This window comes from Saccopteryx leptura, chromosome 3 (genome assembly GCF_036850995.1).
Source record: "Saccopteryx leptura isolate mSacLep1 chromosome 3, mSacLep1_pri_phased_curated, whole genome shotgun sequence".
In the NCBI taxonomy this organism is placed as follows: Eukaryota; Metazoa; Chordata; class Mammalia; order Chiroptera; family Emballonuridae; genus Saccopteryx; species Saccopteryx leptura.
This window is the reverse complement of record NC_089505.1, coordinates 10,218,690-10,240,163: the sequence shown is the minus strand read 5'-3', so window position 1 is coordinate 10,240,163 and position 21,474 is coordinate 10,218,690. Positions and strand designations below refer to the sequence as shown.

The 21,474-nt window shown below is 52.0% G+C and overlaps 1 protein-coding gene across 2 annotated transcripts in view; it reads left to right on the top strand.

Moving 5' to 3' along the window:
* The window catches only part of ZDHHC14 (zinc finger DHHC-type palmitoyltransferase 14), a 252,365-nt gene extending 231,227 nt beyond the window's left edge, over positions 1 to 21,138 (top strand). The window contains exons 8-9 of one of the 2 annotated variants that reach the window (XM_066372942.1): positions 3,524 to 3,626; positions 20,210 to 21,138. In XM_066372942.1, coding sequence (XP_066229039.1) covers positions 3,524 to 3,626; positions 20,210 to 20,608 — 502 coding nt within the window. In that variant the 3' untranslated portion in view covers positions 20,609 to 21,138. The remainder of the gene's footprint in view (positions 1 to 3,523; positions 3,627 to 20,209) is intronic. The other variant, XM_066372943.1, reaches the window with a different exon arrangement.
* Positions 21,139 to 21,474: the final 336 nt, after the last annotated feature.

Below are 21,474 nucleotides of genomic sequence, written 5' to 3'. Positions count from 1 at the left end.
GACCACACAGGGACCGCAGGCCGCTGACCTCTCCCGCTCGGCCTACGCAGGGACACACAGGGGCCGCAGGCCGCTGACCTCTCCCGCTCAGCCTACGCAGGGACACACAGGGACCGCAGGCCACTGACCTCTCCCGCTCGGCCTACGCAGGGACACACAGGGACCGCAGGCCGCTGACCTCTCCCGCTCGGCCCGCAGGGGCCGCAGGCCGCTGACCTCTCCCGCTCGGCCCACAGGGGCCGCAGGCCGCTGACCTCTCCCGCTCTGCCCGCAGGGGCCGCAGGCCGCTGACCTCTCCCGCTCAGCCTACGCAGGGACCGCACAGGGGCCGCAGGCCGCTGACCTCTCCTGCTCGGCCCGCAGGGACACACAGGGGCCACAGGCCGCTGACCTCTCCTGCTTGGCCCGCAGGGACACACAGGGGCCACAGGCCGCTGACCTCTCCCGCTTGGCCTGCAGGGACCACACAGGGACCGCAGACCGCTGACCTCTCCCGCTCGGCCCGCAGGGACACACAGGGGCCGCAGGCCGCTGACCTCTCCCGCTCGGCCCGCAGGCTCCCGGAGCTGGAGGGGCAGAGTGCCTGTCTTCACTCCTCCCTTTTGTCACCTTCTTTCTATTCTCTTTGCCCAACCTCTCCCACCTCTCTCCCCTCAAGAGGGCCAGGGCTTTCCACAGGTGTCCCGGCCAGCCCGCCCACTGAGCTGTGTCCCTGCTGCAGACGGGGGCTAGGGACCACCTGTGTGCCCAGAATTGTACACTTGAGTCACCTCTAAAGCACTCTTAAGCGGTACAACCCTGTGCTCATGAGCGGGCAGGTGTGTGTCTCCCTGTTTCCCAAAGAGAGCAACAGGCCCACATTCAGCTCCCTGCAGTGTCCCCAGAGGTGTAGGGACAGCAGGGTGGTGTAGGGACAGTAGGGTGGAAATGCCCAGGTTTGAGGGAAAGGGGGCCCTTGTACAGGTCTGGCAGGAGGAATGGAAAACTGGAAAGACAAAGTCCCACGGTGTGGTCGATCAGGCCCTGTGGGGCAGTGCTGTGGGTCAGCCGGTCGTAAGAATTCACTTGGCCATGATCACTGAGTCTGCGCTGAGTGGCAAATTCTACCGGGTGCTGGGCACACGTGTGGGAGAGCGTGCCACTCCACGGGCAGGACAGAGCCATGACGGCAAGTCCTCGTGGTGGAGGGGCAGTGAGGGGGGCAGGGCGCAGGTCCCAGGGGACACCTGGATGGGCTTCCCAGAGGAGGGGGCTTTCAGCGGTCTGTTCTAAAGGGTGAGTAGGAATTTGGGAGGACAGACAGAGGGAAGAGCACGTGCAAAGGCTCAGAGGTGAGGGGAGAGCCTGGCGTGCCAGCGGAGTGGGAATGAGGGGCTGGGAGGGAAGGCAGGAGGGAGAGAGGGGAGCGTGGCCAGGTCAGGAGGGGCCCGTGGACCACAGTGAGGCCTGGAGGAGACCGGGAGGTCAGTCTTGGGTGCTGGTGGGTACGTGAGACAGACTGAACGCACAGGATGCAGGTCGACGACTTTGAATTTCCTCCCGGCTGTCCCTTCGGACTCTCGATGGCCTAGTTCTTTTTCTCCTCCCGGATGCACTCCCCTGCAAGGCCCTTCATGTCTGCTGTCACTGAAGAGACGAAAAAGGACTGAGGGCACTTTCAGTTCCTCCAAAATGGATCAGAACCAAACGTCATTGAAGCTTAACACTCTCCACCCTGGGCTGGGATTTCAACACATCTTTTGGGGGATACAACTGAACCCCGACACCCCCTCCGAGCCCACCCCACCCTGGGTCTTTCCCACATCCGACCTCCTCTGCCCCACCAGCCCCCAGTCCCAGCCTCCGGGTTCTCCTCCTGGGTGGGGTGCCGGTGGCCCCTTTCTCCAAGACCTCCTTCGTTGCTTTTATCACCTCTACCTTCCCTCCCCTCGCACACGTGCTCCGAGAGCCCCCCTCCGACGCCCCACATGGGGGTCCGGCGCCTCCCTTTCGCAGATGGAGGTTCCCGGTGCCTGTTGTTTGTTCTGAACCTCTGGGGACCCAGCTGGAACTGCAGCAGACACAGTTCCATTCCAAGATCCTGTCACGAGCATTTTTTAATAGCTTGTTCTTCTGTCTCTTGAAGACCCGAGGGCAGGAGCTGTGATGATCAGGCCGATCTTCTGAAAGCCAAACCGACGGGCAGCCGCGTCCAGCCAGCCCCCGCCCGCCCTGAAGGCGTGTGTGGGTGCACCTCAGTGTGGCCCGCGCCCCACACAGTGGGGACCGCCACAGGCACACTCGCTTTCCAGCCGAGCCTCCTGTTGACCTTTGCGGTTCTGCCTTTAGACTCATGATCACGGAGCCCTCGCTCAGGGCAGCTCTCTGGACGCCGTGGCAAAGCTTCTACCTGAGCACAGGATCGATGTCTTTAGAGACATTGCTCAGAAAACTTGGCTGTGGGGGACAAAGGACCTTTTTTATTTAGTCAGCAGGAGTGTGCTCAGCACCTGCTGGCTGCCAGCTGTGGAGATACGATGATTAACAAGACCCCGTCCTGGCCTCGTGGAGTCCACACCCCATGACAGATGCAGGCGTGGGTACGGGCGATGCCAACAGGATGGCACACAGGTGCCCAGGGCACCCCGCACCCCAGATCTTCTGAGACCAGGTGCCATGTGGGAGAAGAGATGAAGACTGCCCTTGGGAGCTTGCAGGCTGCTCGACACGACAGTATAAAGTCACTGTGACACCAAGCGGACAGTGAGGCGTAAGGGCACCGTGACACCAGGCGGACAGTGAGCTGTGCACCAGGAGGATCCTGTGCAGCGCTAAGAGGGGCCAGATGAGGGACTAAAGTGGGTACAGGGACAGGATCCGGGCTGCGGGACTTGTGACCCTGGCCGTGAAGAACAGACAGTGGGATGGAAGAGACGGTGACTGTGGGTACAAACCCCAGTTTGAATGAAGAGCAGAGCTGGCATGGCACCAAGCACATCCCAGCGGGTGCGTCCGTCCTGGGCAGCGCTGCGCTGGCGTGTGGCAGGCACTCAGACACGGCTGTGGGAGGAGCACACGAGGAACCCCACGGGCGTGCCAAGGAGACCTGAGTTTAAGGATGGAGAGGAAAGTTGGGGACAGGTGTGAGGCCTGAAGGCCAGTGCAGGAGACTGGGCCACGGAGGGAAGAGTGAAGTTGTCGACATGCCTCCTGTGCCAGCGGGGGGGGGGGGGGGGGGGGGGGTGTGACGTGATCAGGACTGACGACAAGGCCACAGACCGGAGGCTGGTGGGCCAGGGGCCAGTGGGCGAGGCGGGGTCTGCAGCCGGTGGCAGGGAGGGAACAGGTGCCATAGGCATTCAGAAAAGGCAGAAGTGACAGAACTTGGTACTGACGACACGTGACGGTGAGTAGAGGTCTATTCTCAGGTGTCTGAGGTGGGGCCGTCACAGAAAGAGGGGCCCTGAAGTGGAAATAAAGCGTCGATGGCATCTTTGGCTTTGTACTCACTCTCCGCACCTGTGTCACTTCTTCTCTCTCGTAGCCTCATTGACAGGAGAGGGTACATCCAGCCTGACACGCCGCAGCCAGCCACCCCCTCCAACGGGATGGCCGCGTACGGGACCACGCCGTCGCAGAGCGACATGGTAGGGCCCCTGCTCCCCGCCCGGGCTCCCTCCCGCTTCTGTGCTCACTAACCAGTCACAGCCCAGGCGCGCCTGGGAAGCGGCCAACCCCGGTGACCGCGGGGCTCCGTGGGGGGAGGGGGTGTGGCCGCCGAGTGGTGGTGTGTTCGGGCTTCTGTGGGGGAGGGACACGGAAAATCTCCTCTAGAAACAGTGTGTGGCACCTCGTGAGGGACGTCCCCTTGCACAGGGCACAGTGTCATCCCGGGGATGAGACACATGGACAGTCCCCGGTCCCCTTCCATCCCTCGCCTCCCTCTGTACTGACTCCCGCCCCCCTTCCTGTGCCGTGGGCAGAGCTGCCAGTTCCCCCACGTTAGCCGAATCTCCGCTCTGCCATGCGCCCTCCCGTGCAGGCACTCAGACAGGGTGTCCATGCTGTCACAGCAAGAGCTGCCCGGGGCCTCTCCGAGGGCGTCACAGGCCGTGGCCGTGGAAAGGCCAGGCCGTCTCCTCGCTGCAGGCGGGAGGCTGAGGGCAGGGACGGGGGCTTCCTGTGCCCCCAGACCCCTCAGCCTGGCTGGCCCCGACCGTCCATGCCCCCAGACCCCTCAGGCAGTGGCCCCGACCGTCCATGCCCTCAGACCCCTCAGCCTGGCTGGCCCCGACCATCCATGCCCCCAGACCCCTCAGGCAGTGGCCCCGACCGTCCATGCCCCCAGACCCCTCAGCCTGGCTGGCCCCGACCGTCCATGCCCCCAGACCCCTCAGCCTGGCTGGCCCTGACCGTCCATGCCCCCAGACCCCTCAGCCTGGCTGGCCCCGACCGTCCATGCCCCCAGACCCCTCAGCCTGGCTGGCCCCGACCGTCCATGCCCCCAGACCCCTCAGCCTGGCTGGCCCCGACCGTCCATGCCCCCAGACCCCTCAGCCTGGCTGGCCCCGACCGTCCATGCCCCCAGACCCCTCAGCCTGGCTGGCCCCGACCGTCCATGCCCCCAGACCCCTCAGGCAGTGGCCCCGACCGTCCATGCCCCCAGACCCCTCAGCCTGGCTGGCCCCGACCGTCCATGCCCCCAGACCCCTCAGCCTGGCTGGCCCCGACCGTCCATGCCCCCAGACCCCTCAGCCTGGCTGGCCCCGACCGTCCATGCCCCCAGACCCCTCAGCCTGGCTGGCCCCGACCGTCCATGCCCCCAGACCCCTCAGCCTGGCTGGCCCCGACCGTCCATGCCCTCAGACCCCTCAGCCTGGCTGGCCCCGACCGTCCATGCCCCCAGACCCCTCAGCCTGGCTGGCCCCGACCGTCCATGCCCCCAGACCCCTCAGCCTGGCTGGCCCCGACCGTCCATGCCCCCAGACCCCTCAGCCTGGCTGGCCCCGACCGTCCATGCCCCCAGACCCCTCAGCCTGGCTGGCCCCGACCGTCCATGCCCCCAGACCCCTCAGCCTGGCTGGCCCCGACCGTCCATGCCCCCAGACCCCTCAGCCTGGCTGGCCCCGACCGTCCATGCCCCCAGACCCCTCAGCCTGGCTGGCCCCGACCGTCCATGCCCCCAGACCCCTCAGGCAGTGGCCCCTCCTTACCTGGAACAAACTTCCCTGAAGAAGTTCCGCATTTCTCTAAGAGACCCAGTTGTGTGGGTGTCCACGTTTGCTCTCTGTGGACCTGAGTCACCCATGACAGGGTTTCCGTGATTAACGTGCCTTCCAGGGTAGACGGGGCAATGACAGCCTCCTGGGCCCCTTGCCTCTGAGCCCAGAGACTGGCCAGGTGAAAGCCAGCAGTCTGACCATGCGGACCCAGGGAAACCACTTAGTCCCCGTGATCTTCTGGACGTGTTTATAGAGAGGGCCCGGTCCCCGGCAGAACTCACCGGGCTCGTTTGTTGTGAGTGGTGTCTTGTTTGTGTGGTTTTGCTTGGCTTTGCTAATAATTCGTCTTCTTTGAAAGAAAGCGTGTATACATCAGTCTTTGCTAATCACTGCGTGTGATCCGAGGACGTCCTGTTCTATTCTCACTCGCCCACACAAATGGCCCTTAAGGGTCACCCTCTTATTTTTCAGAGGAGGAAAATGAAGACAGAGAGTAAAGAGACAGGCCCACAAGAAGGGATATGACATTTATTGGGCATCAACTGTGTTTGTGACATGTGATGATTGATATCTCATTTAATCCCACCCCAACAGTGGGATGTGCGTATGCTTGTCTCTCACTTTATTTTTAAGATAAGAGAGGTTGGTCATGTACGCAAGGACACCCAGCCAGTAATTTGTGGGGCTAAACCCAGTCTGAGGACTCTAATGCTCACTTCATATGTGACATCCTTCAAGGGCGCAGGCCGTAAGGACCAGTGTATTCATTGTCTGAAGTCTTTCTTGGCTATCTGCAGGTACATGACAGAAGACCTGTAAGGACAGAGCTCACCGGAACTCTGACCACGGCATCTGTAGTCACTTCTCTGATGTGCACACTACGTACTGACCTCTTGTTTATTCAAGCAACCCCTCCCGAGTCCCCACTGTGTGTCCGGAACTCCACTAGTGCTAGGGATGCAAGGTTTGTAGGGTACAGTCTCTCTGCCCTCGAGGTCAGAAGCCAAAGAACAGGACATAAACACATACGTGAAGAAAAGTATTATGAAGCTTCACTGGAACAGACCACTGATGACAGCGAGCGGTCCTTACCAAAACCAATGAACTTATGTTATTTTCACCCCATGACTCCCATAATACTGCTTTTACCATGCTCTATAGTTTCTTGAGATTTAAAAAATAAATAAATAAATAAGGTATTGACACCAATGAGCAGCCTTAGGTTACAGACAAGTACTGTATAATTATTAGCTATTATTCTTGTATTAGTATTTCCCTGATATCCGCGGGTGGCAAGACCAGCCAGCTCAGTCGTATTCACTCTGAGCAACTGGACAACATGGACATGACTGGGGTGCAGGAAGGAGCCAGGGACGGGAAGCAGGGAGGGAGTAAGATCCAGTCCTGGCTCTCATCCATTCTCTCCCTAATAGCAAGTCACTCTGCTGCTGTGGTCCTTAATTTTCCTCAGCTGCAAAATAGGAGCTGGCACTAAAGCTTCATCCAGCTCAGAGCTGTTTGTGAGTTTCTGCTCTCTGCAGCTCAACAGATAGGTCAGAAGAGCAGAGAACAACTTCCCGGGACCCGTGCACAGGAGAGAGCCCCCTTCTTCCTCCAGGAAGATGGCAAACACTGTGCTTCTCAGCTCCTCCGACTCCTCGGAGCCCACCCTGACCAACAGACCCGAGACCTAGGAAGCCTTAGCTCTTAGTACAGGATTGTGGGATATGCTGCAGTCTGGTCTTTGTACCCAAAGTGTCCCTTCTTATTTGTCTTGTATTTCTTGCATTTCTTGGATAAATCCCACTTGATCATGGTGTGTATAAGCCTTTTTTGTATGTTGTTGAATTCAGTTTACTAGTATTTTGTTGAGGATTTTTACATCTATGTTCATAGAAGATACTAGTCTGTAATTTTCTTTTCTTGTGATATCTTTGTTGGATGTTGGTATCAGGGTAATACTGGCCTTGTAGAATGAGTTGGCCCCTTACATTTTGGGGGAGAGTTTATGAAAAAATTGGGATTAATTCTTCTTTAAAGATTTGGTAGAATTCACCAGTGAAGCCATCTGGTCCAGAGCTTTTCTCTGTGCATAATTTTTTTTTTGAGCTTAATATTAGATAGTATTATTTCTTTTTTTATCTTATTTTTATTAATTTTAATGCAGTGACATTGATAAATCAGGGTACATATGTTCCAAGAAAACATCTCCAGATTATTTTGACATTTGATTATGCTTCATACCCCTCACCCAAAGTCACATTGTCTTCTGTCACCTTCTATCTGGTTTTCTTTGTGCCTCTCCCTTCCCCCACCCCCTCTCTCTCCTTCCTCACCCCCTCCCCCTCCCCCCCCCACCCCCTGTTACCATCACATTCTTGTCCATGTCTCTGAGTCTTATTTTTATGTCCCATCTATATATGGGTTCATATAGTTCTTAGTTTTTTCTAATTTACTTAATTCATTCCATATAATGTTATCAAGGTCCATCCATGTTATTGTAAATGATCTGATGTCATCATTTCTTATGGCTGAGTAGTATTCCATGCACATAATTTTTTGACAACTAATTCACTGCTCCTTACAGGTCTATTCAGATTTTCTATTTCTTCTTGAGTCAGCTTCAATAGTATGTGTCTTTCTAGGATTGTGTTTATTTCACTAAGTTATCTAATTTGTTGCTGTTATTGCTTCAGTTCTGCTCAATACTATCTTATTATGTAAATAAACAAAAGGAAGAAAACTTAAGGCCTAAAAATGGAAAAACAAATAGAATATGAGAATAATTTGTAGAAGTGAAGGGAAAGGGACGATGTATCCGGAGAACCTTGTTGAGAGTGAGGAAACACGGGGAGTAGCCCTGAAGGGGACGATGTATCCGAGAACCTTGTTGAGAGTGAGGAAACACGGGGAGTAGCCCTGAAGGGGACGATGTATCCGAGAACCTTGTTGAGAGTGAGGAAACACGGGGAGTAGCCCTGAAGGGGACGATGTATCTGAGAACCTTGTTGAGAGTGAGGAAACACGGGGAGTAGCCCTGAAGGGGACGATGTATCCGAGAACCTTGTTGAGAGTGAGGAAACACGGGGAATAGCCCTGAAGGGGGCAAATGGGTGTGTGTGTTTTTCTAGCGTTCTGTGAAATGCAGGTGCCTGTCCCTCGTGAGGGAGCTGGGTGTGTCTAGAGAGGTGCCTCCCAGTGTGGTCTGTGTGCCCAACAGGTTTGCTCTGCTTTCTCCCACATTGTTAGGGCCTAGAGAAATATGTTTGCCAAGCAATTTTCAAGAATTGTCAAAATATGGAAAAATGAGCTAAAGTATGTCAAAACTGACAGTGAAACAAACTCTTCATAATATTCCTTTTCTGTGACTTGTTTAAGTCTGCTTATGACAGACACCCCAATAAAGATCACGAAATGAGCCAGTCTGTCAGGACCAGCAGTGCCTGGCCAGAGGAACCCAGACCCTCGGGCGTTCCTGTCTCTGATGCAACCTTAGACCCCCAGGGCACCACCTTCTGCCCTTTTCAAAGTTTGTATCATCACTAAGGAGAGCTGGTCCTCAATTTGCCAAGCAATCCCCCATCTCACCTTTTATTTAACTTATTTATTTCATTTGGGGGGATATAATTAGAGCTCACGATCAATAAAAGAGTTCCTGTGTTCCCATCCCCAGTCAGACAGATGTGAAAACGAATGCACAAATCCTTTCATGTTGGATTTGTCAGACTCACAAGGTAATTTTCAGGCAGTTCTAAAAACGGGGCCACATTTAGGTAACATAGAATGACACCGTGATCCAACGGACCTCCGCTGGGGTTGATCACTCTGCACTTGGCGGAGTGTTGCCAGGATTGGTGCTGTTGTTGCAAAGTTCATCGGGTTATGCCCACAACCAGCTGCGAGATGCCGTTCTGGAAAGCCTGACACTGCGGCTTTACAATACCGACTATCTTGCCCGAAGCCACAGAGCTGGTGGTCCAGGTCTGGGCGCTTTTCATCACGTGCCACATTTCAGTCTTAAAAGCCCTCAAGTTGGTGTCAAGTGGTTCAAGTTGGAACCTCTTCAGATCTGGCCCTTCTATCTGGGAGCTGAGTTTACCACGACCCAGTGGGCCCTCAGCCCGTAGCAATGACAGTGCTGATGTCCCGGGTCCAGCCCAGTCAGGGTCCCCGCGTGGGGCCCAGGCCTTGGTCCTGGAGATGGCTTTAATGGCAGCTTGGAAAACCATCACCGTAGTCTTCAAATTCTCTTGCGCCCTGCAAACTTTAGGGTTAAAAGAAATAGTTTTTGAGCCTTGTTTTGCTTTGACGCAAAGAAAGTTTCTTTTATCTTGAAGAACCTGAGGTCTCTGACTCATCTCACCCAGGGTCTGTTCGGAGAACATGGTGAGTGGAAGGTTTCAGCAGAATGCCCGAGCATATGCAGGGCTGGGGGCTCAGGTTTGGGCAAAGCTTCCTGCAGGAGCTGGCATTTGAGCTAAGTATGAAAAGACACGTTACAGTGAACTAGCCGCCCAGAGGTGGGAGGGATGTTCCAGCAGAGCAAACGCAGAAGCGCAGGCGTGCGCGGGTGAGCCCGCCTGCCTGTGTGGGGCCGGGGAGGATGGTGTTACTAGGGCATCAGGTGCAAAGCGGTCCTCGCAGGGCGCTCGGGCGGGGCCGGCAGTGCATGGATGTGTGGGGCGGGGAGGATGGTGTCACTAGGGCATCAGGTGCAAAGCGGTCCTCGCAGGGCGCTCGGGCGGGGCCGGCAGTGCACGGAGGGCCTGGCGTGCCTTGTGCCCAGTGTGGATTTCGTTCTGTAAATGCCAGGGAGCCAGAGCAGAGCCCCAGTTCAACAGGAAAGGCAGAGAGAGCAGAATGTGGGGCCAGACACCTGGGCTTGCATTTGCCAGCTCTGACACTGGGGCTGGGTGGTCTTAGGCAAGCCACTTAATCCCCAGAGTGTTAAATTCCTAAATCATAAAAACAATAAAGAAGGGGATAATGATGTCCACCTCCCTGGGTTGTGGTTGGAATTGACTGGGACCCTGTCTGTTTCATCCTCCCGTCAGCACTCTGTAGCATAGCTCCTGGCGCATAGTACGTGCTTGTTGAACATTCAGTGGAATGAACGTGAAGTTTCCCTTCACTGGGGCTTGCTCATGGGAGGTTCTGGACAGCTATTCGTTTGTTCTGTCTTCCTTTTCTCAGTTCTTCCTTCCTCCAGTTTCATTCCATCTGCCCCACCCTGAAGGTAGAACTAGGCACGAGAGGCAAGAAGTTCTCCTTAGTGAAGCGACGTGGTAACTCAGCTTCATGAAGCGATGGCCTTGGCAGAGTCAAATTGATCCACAAGCCAAGACACCGGAGCTCATGGTCTTTTTACCCGTTAGACGCCGTAGGCAAAGTGCCAACGGGCTTTTCTAGGAACTGAAAAATTTCAAGACCTGAAAACAAATGAGTTCTCAAACACAAAAAGAAAACTACAAAATCAAAATTAGTAAATATTTAATGTCTACAAGACACATGAATATGTCAACTTCATGAATTATTAAATTTAGCATTCATGAAAGTTTTATTCCATTTCAGAAACAGATTTGCAGGTTGGGTTCTTCTTACTTGGTAAGACTTCCCGTGCACACCTGTGATTACATGGAAATCATGACCAAGTATACAACAAGGGAGCTGCTTGTAGACTGATAATTCAAAAGTTAGCCAACAGGGAGCCCCGTGCACTTTGTCTCACCCGCTGCCTCTGTCATGAGAAGCCTGGGTCTCTGCTGAGCTTAAAGCCCAGAGGAACTGGTTTGGTCCCAGGCTCTGCCCCACTGCTGGGAGTGCCCCCACTCCAGAGAACCAGTCTGAGCGCTCCTGTGGAGAACACGATCAGACGCGGCCCCCAGTTCAGAACCAGGACTAGAGGGTGGACCGGGAGGCAGATCCTGTTCAATCCAGGAGGGAAGTGTCCCACAGCCAGCAGCCCTGGGGGACAGGAGCCCTCTCCCAGAGACACGCAGGCTGGGGAGTCTGCACGCCCGGCGGTGTGCACGGAGGAGGCGGCCGGGGTGGAAGGACTGAGCACTGACCATGGGGTCCCTGTCCGTGCAGGTCCTGCCAGGCAGACTCCTCTGTCCCCCGGGGCCTCCAGCCCACTCCAGCTGGCCAGCGGGCAGCAGCATTGGGCCAGATGACACCCCAGTCTGCTCTGCGTGTATTTGTCATTCAGGCACCTGGAGAGTGTGCCTTGTATTGCACCGGTTGTTCTTTATGGGCTTCGGTGGTGCCAGTGCCGTGTTACCAGGTGGACAGAGAGAGGGGACCGTCACGTGCAGGCAGGGCTGGCGCTGAGCAGAACGGGAGCGTGGCGTGTGTCCACCCCTCCTCTTTCCAGTGCATTCACGCTCCCCCGCACACGGTGTTTGCTATAGCCTACCCCTCGTTAAGCAGACAACTCACGCTGACCCTCACAGCAAACCCCATGAGGCTACTACTAGTCTTACCCCCATTTTACAGATTAACGAAGCTGAAGGACAGAGAGTTTCACTAAGTTTGACTCAGACTTCCCAGTTTGACACTGTAGTCTGTGCTCGTAACCCCTCCCCTGTACTACACCATAACTGCGTACACGGACTGGGTAAGGTGAGCTTGCCCCACACGCTTTAATCTTCATCTTCTGTCCCCTATTGAAGTCTAGTCTAGGGAAAATATCTCTTATCAGTCGTTAGTACCTTAAAGGGACTTGAAGCCAAACTTCAGGGATATATGAATTTCAATTGTGAATGAAAGACCTTGCTCTCTATTAAAAGCACGTCAGACTTGAACAATAATTATTTAATGACTTAATGCACTGTATCCTCATTGCCTAGCATAGTTCCTGTGATGGTTGGCTTCAGTAAATGATGGTTGAATGAGAGACAGAGAGAGAGATTAACTACTACTTTGTGGCTGAGCCTTCAACCTTGGCAGTCTGACCCCAAGGACGTGCTCTTCTTAACCACATATCCAAAGTCTCCCCAGTAGGACGGTTTTACGGAGTACAGTGGCATGAAGGCTCCTCCCAGGGCTGAAGACCTCATACCACACGGGCATTTCATGCAGCAGGAGAATTAATTACTTTGCCACGATCAGTTACAAAACCCAGTGGTGGAACTGAATGTATAACCTTTCCATAATCAAAGCTACAACTTGACCAGACAAATGTCTGTGAAGCACCTTCAGTTTCTGCTCTGTTATAAGTGACAGCGATAATCAATGACGAGTTAACTCCTCTTCTCGCTCTGTGCTCTCCGAAGCCCCAGCCACTTGGCAACACTTGGGACTGGTCTAACCGATACGCGAAGGTTTTGTCCAGGTGGAGACATCACAGTAGCCAAGTGATTTATTGACCTGGTCCAAGGATGATCTCCAGTATTAAACTATTTAGAGTTCATTCAGTTTCTTGGGTCTAAAAGTTACCATTTTTCATCAAATTGGGACATTTTGGGCTGTTATATCTTTAATTTTTGTTCCTGCTTCAACTCATTCTCTCTCCTCCTGGGACTCCAGTCACTCATGTTAGACTGTTGATATTATTACCCAGGAGCTTAGTTCCTTCAGGTTCTGTGCGTTTTTCTTCAAACTTTCTCTCTTAGTTCTTCAAGTTGGTTCATTTATTTGATTCTCTCTTCATGTTCAACGATTATTTTGCCATCTTAATCTACTATTGAGCTCATCTAGAAATTTTTTCACTTGGGTATTATACTGTAGTATTTTATTCTTAAGACTTTTCATTTGGTTCTTTTTATTTCTCTGCTGACTTGTATTTCTCTGCTGATATTTCCTGTTCGTTTATTCCATGAGACTATATTTTTCTATAAGTATTTGAACATAATTACAATATTGCTTCAAGTCGTTACCGACTAAGTGTATCTGGGATATCTTAGGTTTGGTATCTGCTGACCACATTTTCCCTTGACTCTGTATCACGTTTTCCTATTTGATTGAATGTCTATTGATAATGTATTGAATACTGCATGTTTTGGACAATATATTGTAGAGAGTCTGGATTTTGTTATCTTCTTTCCAAGAGTGTTGAATCTTCTTTTAGCAGGCAGTTTAGTAACTGGGTAATCGTCTTGAACTATCCAAGGTCTCAATTTAAGGCGTAATTCTTGCTCCTAGGGCACAGTTTTCCTAATGCCCTTGTTCAGGGATGTGAACAAGGTGTTGGAGGTGTTAGTAAGGTCAGTGTCCCCAAGCACTATTTCTTTCAACCTCTGGTATCTCTGCCCCTCTCTCGGCCCCATTGTAGCTGCTGTCTTCTCGGCCTTGGCAGGAAGGGAGGCCCACCCTGCGTGTGCACACCACAGCCTTTGGCCACAGACTTGTGGGGGAGGGGCGCTAGGACTTCTGGCCCCGCCTCCTGCACAACATCCTCTTCTCCAATGCCCTGCCCTATGAGCCAGCCATTTCAGCTCACTCACACTCTGGTCTCTACTCTCCCCACTCAGCAGAACTGCTGTGCTCTGCTCAGATGTCAGCCTACTTCATGGTTGGAAGTTTCCCCACGGAAAGATCTGATTGACTGTGGGGCTCCCCTTGTGAGTTTCCCTTCTCTCGGGGATTGCAGTCTCACACTGTCTGTTGTGCATTGTTGGAAATCATTTGTCTTATTTGGGGCAGTTGTACATACTCCCTGTATACAGAGGGGGTACTCGTCCCCTGTCAGTCATGCATTACTCCTTGGAACAGGAGCCTGTCTCTAGATTGGAGGACACATTGCAGCCAACATTGCCACCAACCCAGATGCCCATTTTTGTGACTCACTCTACCAGTAATAAATACTGAATCAACCTTGGGACATGACTGCTCTGGCCAGAGCTTTTCTTGAAGGAGGAACATTTGGAGATGTTTAGATTTAGCACCAAACTTGGCATGATCACTGGCAGAGGAAAGAAATGAACACAGTATTTTATTTTAGGACCAAAGTCCAGATCAGAAAAGTACTTCCTAAATGATAGGAAAAGTGTTCTATTTTAGAAATTAGAAGTAAAGGCTTTAGGTCTTAAATAAACACAATGACATTTTTGGACAGAAAAACCAGGTAAGTCTTGATAGGCAGCCTAGCAGCCAAGAACCCACTGAGGTCTTATATGTTATTTCAAAAACAGGAAGTGCACTGTTAACCATCTCACATACTTTGGGGTTGGAAATAGTTGTATAGTATATCAGTGCTCTTCCCTCCACTACAAATTCCCAAGGAAGAAAGGATTACAGAAGTATTGAAGTGACATCTAAAGCATTAAAATTGTGCATGTAACCCCAGTATAGCCTATATTGTCTCAACACCTGTGAGCGTCGGAGGGGCCACACGGGAATTAAGTACAGACAATGTCAGTGGCAGCGGAGGGTCACATTTTCATCATGATCCTATTTTCCTCATTATTGGCTCTCATCATGACCTAATATTGAAGTTCCATGCGTGTGTATGCGGTCTTGGCATCCAGCCCTGGTCTACTTCTAGCGTATCTCATTTGATTGTCAAATAATTCAAGTTCTGTGTAGCATCAGGGTTACAGTTTATGTTTAATCTGGCACGAGTAGGTACAAAGTTCCTTTGGGGACACATACTAATCACAAAGATAGTGCATAGTTGTTGGAATTTTTGTTTTTAGAAAATCATTTGCTATATTTACTCATGTTTAAATTCCCCTTAATCCAATGTCAAAACAAGACTAAACCTAGCAGTCAGTGTATGAGTAATTAAACTAGTAGATCAAAAGGACTCTCCACGCATAAGCTGAAAAATCAAATATTGTAGAAAAAAATAACTTAAGCAAATTTACATGGTAATGTTAAAGAAAAGAATAAAAAGGAAGCTCTCCTCCCAACCTAGATTTTTGCAAGTTTGTAATGTTTTGTTTGTTTGTTTGTTTGTTTGTTTTTGTATTTTTCTGAGGTTGGAAATGGGGAGGCAGTCAGACAGAGTCCCGCATGCGCCCAACCGGGATCCACCCGGCACACCCACCAGGGGGCGATGCTCTGCCCATCCGGGGCATTGCTCTGTTGCGACCAGAGCCAGTCTAGCGCCTGAGGCAGAGGCCACAGAGCCCTCCTCACCGCCTGGGTCAACTTTGCTCCAATGGAGCCTTGGCTGAGGGAGGGGAAGAGAGAGACAGAGAGGAAGGAGAGGGGGAGGGGTGGAGAAACAGATGGGTGCCTCTCCTGTGTGCCCTGGCCGGGAATCGAACCCGGGACTCCTGCACGCCAGGCTGATGCTCTACCACTGAGCCAGCCAGCCAGGTAAGTGAGCATTCATAAGACCCCAGAACACAGCTTCCTAGGCAGGCAGACATAAACAACACCCAACATTAATATATTGACAGAATTGCAGCAAACTGAATAAATCATTTCATTCATTCCTAATTTATGTGAAGACCACCGAGACAGCACCGAGGGTCGTGTCGGACACGCAGCCAGCCAGGGTAACATGAAATGTATTCCAACATGAGCAATTTTATTTGAAAATCTGCAAAAGTAAATTACCTCTGGGGTGTTTTTCAGTTGTAACACGAAGTGATAATGCCTGTGACATTCGAACAGCCGAAGCCAGGAACTCCTTTGCAAGTTGAATGCCGGCACTCTATGTAGGCAGTGCGTCAGGAGGGGTCTCTCCATAGACACTCTCCCGGGGGGTCAGGTTTCTGCTCTTACTAGGATTCAGCGTGTGGATGGTTTTGACACACCCCCCCCTCAAAAAATGGCAATTTCATATGGTTCGACCTTCTGGTTGATAAACAGGAACTTATCAAGTATTGCTTTGAAATGGAAGCGTGAGTTTCTCAGTTTCCTGTTCCATAAATAGCCTGGGGCTTATCTGATTTTTTTTTTTTCTTTCAGATTATATAACTAGTTAGAGAGTTAAAATGGTCCGGTGGCTTTTTGGGGTTTGTGCTGAGATGTGAGCCCCACGAGGCTGGGAGGGAAACGAGAGCAGTGATGGCTCCCTCTACTGGATGGGAGAAGAGTCCTCCTAGGAAAAGCCAGGGAGGCAGGAGATGGGGGGTCAAAGGTCAAGGTGAGAGGAGGGAGGGGTGGGAAGGAAGAGAAGGTGAAGAGAGAAAAAAAGTGGGAGGAAAATCAACGAAAGGAAGAGATGGAGGGAAAGGAAAAGAGAATCAGTAGGTTCCAAGAGAAAGCAGTCAAGTAGACATTTCAGCCCGAAACGGGCCAATGAGATCTAGAAGCAGAGGTTAAAAGGACGAGGTATGAGAACACCTTCTCATGGGTTCATCTCCACAGGGTCCCTAACGTGGTGGCCTTTTTTGCCCTTGAAGTTCTCAAATGGGATTTGCCACCACAAGGGTTTGTCGGCCACGTCCTCCATGGAAGTTTGGTAGTGCGCAAAATGAGGGAAAGTTCTGACCTTAAAAAGAAAAGAATTCCCTAATAATGAGTTTCTTCCAAGAAGATGTTCAGAACATTGCTAAGGCAATAGTATGAGAATTATAAATCCCACTGGGTAGAGTCATTGCACTGTCCTTGGTTGGAATCTAATAGTGTCCCTAGTGTCCCATTGCAGGGGGCTGTCGGGAGCCAGTAGGATTTTATATGGGCCATATCCTGCAGAGGAAAGCCTGGTCCCTGGGTACCCACAAAGGGGAGCGGTCTTCTAAACGGAAATCAGTTTCACGTGGCAAACTATCTTCAAAGTTGTGGAATATAAGCAGGATTTAAACACGTAGATTCATGGTTGCAGTAATGATGCTCTTTGATAGATATCTTTAATGAAATGATTTAGGCTAAATATTTTCTTTCACATTTTTAAGTCCTTACGTTTTACCCCTGGTAAAACTGGAGAGCCTTTTCAGTAGCGTTCTGGCCATGAGTCTGAGCACAGATTTATTACAGTTTTAACGAGTCATCAGCTTGGCCGCGGGAAGCACCAATAGATAGATGTGTGCGGGAGGGGACCCAGGTCCCCAGGGGCCGGAGGCATGCAAGCTACAGGAAACGGAGACGGTTCAGCAGTTCCATCAGTAAGGAGACTAAATGGTACTCTCATAAAACGTTCTTTGCAAAGCACAATCTATGCAAGGCCCTGGGATAGTTTCCAGAGGTGTTGAATCGGGAAGGGTGTTCTGGTCCGCCTCAACCCTGTTGAGACTGAATCAGTGTGCAGAACCGGATGGACAGTGTTGGAGGCGGAGCAAGACCAGTGCCCACCGGAGCTGTCTGAGCCTGACAGCTGAGCTGTGCAGCACCTCCCTGCAGAAAGGGTCCCTCCCCCAGCTGAAACCCCCGGCAAGGGCAGAGAGAGCGGCTCGGCCGCCCTTTGGGAAAGGACTGCTGTGGTGAAATGATTTGGGTGATGATGAAGGAAATGACTACATTAAATCATTGTTAACGTCTACCAGCCCCTTCCAAGCACCTTTTAATGGGGGTTCATTACATCCGCTCATCGCCAGCCCTTTCCCATCTTTTCCCAGATTCTCGGAGTTTTTGAGGTTCCCTTAGCTGTGATGGAACAATGATAGTTAAGCCAGAATCGGCCCTGGCTGGTTGGCTCAGCGGTAGAGTGTTGGCCCGGTATGTCGATGTCCCAGGCTCAATTACCAGTCACAGCACACAGGAGAAGCGCCCATCTGCTTCTCTACCCCCCTCTTGCTTTTCTCTCTCTCTCTCTCTCTCTCTCTCTCTCTCTTTCTCTCTCTTTCTCTCTCTTCCCCTCCTGCAGCCATTGCTCAATTGGAGCTAGTTGGCCTCAGGCATTGAGGATGGCTCCATAGCCTCTACCTCAGGCACTGAGAAGAGCTTGGTTGCTGAGCAATGGAGCAATGCCCCAGATAGGCAGAGCGTCGCCCCCTAGTGGACATGCGGGTGGATCCCAGCTGAGGCACATGCGGAAGTCTGTCTCTGCCTCCCCTCCTCACTGAATTTAAAAAAAAAAAAAAAGCCAGAGTCAATCCTGAGCCTTACTTAAAAGCTCCATCATGAGTTCACTCTTGGCTGGAACCAAGGTCTTTGAACTTCTGAAGCCTATATACTGCTTAGACTGCAGTCCTGTACCTCCTCACGAAGGGTTGGGGGCAGGCGGAGGATGGACTGTTACCTGTAATTTTAGAAAGCAGCCCCTTTGGCTGAGAAAGACACGTGTGCTGGAGCAGGTGAGATGAAAAGCCTAAGGAATTGCGACTTCGGGTGAGCTCTCTTCCCTGAAGGCTGCATTTTGCGTGGACCTGGTTGCTTCGGTGCCTGGCGGCGGGCCATTGTGGGAGTTTTAGGTGCACCTGGGCAGAAGCAGGGGGAACACAACCATCACAAAGCTATCACTACCTCCAGAGTTCCGGAAAAGAGGGAGAGAGGGGTAATAGGACAAGTAACATTTATTGAGCACCTACTATGTGTCAGGTGTGTGGTAGAAAGAGGTTTGCAGTCAAGCAACCCCAGCCCCAAACCTGGATCCGTCCTTAATTCTATCTGTACAGTCTCCATCTGCCCTCAGGGTCCTCATTTATAAAGAGGGCACAAGTTTGTTCCACAAACTCCTAAAGACATGGAGCGTGCTCCTAGCTTATTACTGGAATGTAAAGTCACCGTGTGGTCACCTAATATCCCTGCTGATAGGAGACACTCTGTAACAAGTTACTGCACAGAGTCACGTGTGCCATCCCAAGTGAAGCCTCTTCTAGCTGTTCTGAGACTTGCCCAGAGCTAAGAGAGCATTTAGGAAGGAATCCGATTTCCACATCCCACCGGCTGCATTCCTTTGGCCAGTGAGTAAAGTGAAAGAAACGACATGAGATGTAATACGCTTTCAAAACACTTAGAAGAAAAGGACTATCTTGTAAAATGTTGGCATTCTTTCTCACAAACTAAAAAGAAAACCACATTAGCTCAATTAGCGATTCTTGAACGTGGTGAAAATTTAATAGCCGGGAATTCTAGGGCTTTTATGAACAGTCTCATCAGACCCATAGGGCCTTCTGCCGGTATTTTTTCTTTCCTTTTTAGTGGTAAAATGTACATACTGTACAAGTTATCAATTTAACTATTTTTAAGTGTGCAGTTCAGTGGCGTTAAGTTCATTCACATTATTATGCAGTCGTCACCACCTACCATCTCCAGAACTCTCTTCCTCTTGCAAAACTGAAACTCCAAACATTAACCAGTAATTCCCCATCATCACCCCATCCTCATAGACCCTGGCAGACAGCATTCTACTTCCTGTCTGTCTGAATGATTGCTCCAGGTGCCTCACAGAGGTGAAATCACAGAGTATTTGTCCTTGTGTCTGGCGTATTTCACTTAGCATGATGTCCTCAAGGTTTATGCGAGTTGTAGCCTGTGTTAGAACGCTCTTCCTTTATAACGGCTTGGTAATATTCCTTGGTCTATGTAAACCACGTGTTGTTTATTCATTCATCAGTCTGTGGGCACTTGGTTTCCTTCCGCCCTTTGGCTATTTTGAATAATGCTGCTGTGAACATGGGGATACCGGCTCCTGTATTTTTAAAACAACATGATAAAAGTGGTTTTGCAGCATACAAGACACAGTCACCTCACACTGTGGCAGGTGGTAACGCCCGTGACTCTGTCAGTGGGGTTGCTTTTATTCATTTGTGCTACATTTTTAAGTTGCATTTAGTTGGGTGATATGGTTAATAAAGTTCTATAGGTTTCAAGTGGATAATTCTGTGGTTCAGCAATAGGATTGTTTTGAAATGAGGTCCAGTCTGCAAACGAGGGTGGGGAGCGTGGTGGCTTGAGGCTGCGTTCTGCCCCTTGTGCGCCTGTGGGGACCAGTGAGCTTGCGTGGCTCTTTAACGTGTTGGGTGTTGGTACTGACCGCATGCTGGGTGTCTCCAAATGAAACCAGGCTGCTGTGCACGCTCTCCGCCCCTCCCTGCCGCGGGCCGACCGAGTCACTAACAGGTTTCTCTTTCTCTCACATCCTGCCCTCCCCCCTGCCCGTGCCCCTCCCCTCCCCTCCCCACCCTGTGCCTTCTCGTCTGGGCTTCTCTTTGCTGCTGCCTCCTGCTCTCCAGTGCGACCAAGACCAGTGCATTCAGAGCACCAAATTCGTTTTGCAGGCCGCGGCCACGCCCCTGCTGCAGAGCGAGCCCAGCCTCACCAGCGATGAGCTGCACCTGTCCGGGAAGCCGGGGCTGGGCACGCCCTGTGCCAGCCTGACGCTCGGGCAGCCCACGCCGCCCTCCTCCATGCCCAACCTCGCCATTGAGGCCGGGCTCACAGACATGCTGCCCCTGAAGGAGGAGCACGTGGGCCACCAGTTCCTGACCCCGGAGGAAGCACCCTCGCCACCCCAGCTGCTGGCGGGCAGCCCGCTGGCCCACAGCCGCACTATGCATGTCCTGGGCCTCGCCAGCCAGGACTCGCTGCACGAGGACTCGGTGCGTGGCCTGGTGAAGCTCAGCTCTGTGTGACCGCGTGGCCGTGCGGGGGACTGTAGGCTGTGGACGCCGACAGAAGGGCCGCACCCCACGGCAACTTTCTCATGACTCGGTGCCATGGTGACAAGGACGACTTCAGGTCCTGGGCACAAGGACCATGTGAAGAGTAAACGGACGCCCCTCTGATTTTAGAGGCAGCAGGACCCAAATGCTTACAGCTTGATTTTATTGAAATCTTCTTCCCACCCTGACCACTTTGATAACAATGAAAACAGAGAAGTAGCTATTTTAAGGCATTTGGAATATGAAGGGCGGGCAGGGGGACGGAGGAGCCTGGCGGGAAGGGGTGGGGGGGTCTGCAATCAGAGCCTCAGGGGAAAGGACACTGCCTGATGTCACACTGTCTGCTTGCTGCGCGCCTGACAGGCACACGGAAGGTTTGGGTGACCTGTGACCAGACTGAAATTGCACTCATGTGTTATGCTACTAATATTTGAGATAGACATGCCGTTCCATTTGTTAATTTTTTTTTTAAATACCTAAAGGGAAAAAAAAAAAAAGACCGGACGTGGATTTGCATGCCACGCTGGTCTGTTTACAGTGGTGTCGGTATTCCAAAGGCAGTGCTGCTTCCGTTCTTTCTTTTCCTTTTTCTTTTATTTTTTATTTTTGTGAATTTTCATGTGCTGTTTTATGGGAAGACAGTGCAAGAAACCAAGACGGATGGACAAAGCCGTCACTCGCCAGCCTCCTCAGCTCGATGCACCTGGGTCGGCAGGTGGAGCCGGGGCCAGAGGGCAGCTGGGGTTTCGTCCCCCCAGGGGTCAGTTGACCTGTGTAGTAGTTGACCGAGGTGTTGTGTTGTACCACACCGCCACGGCCGTCGCCGCCTCGTGCGC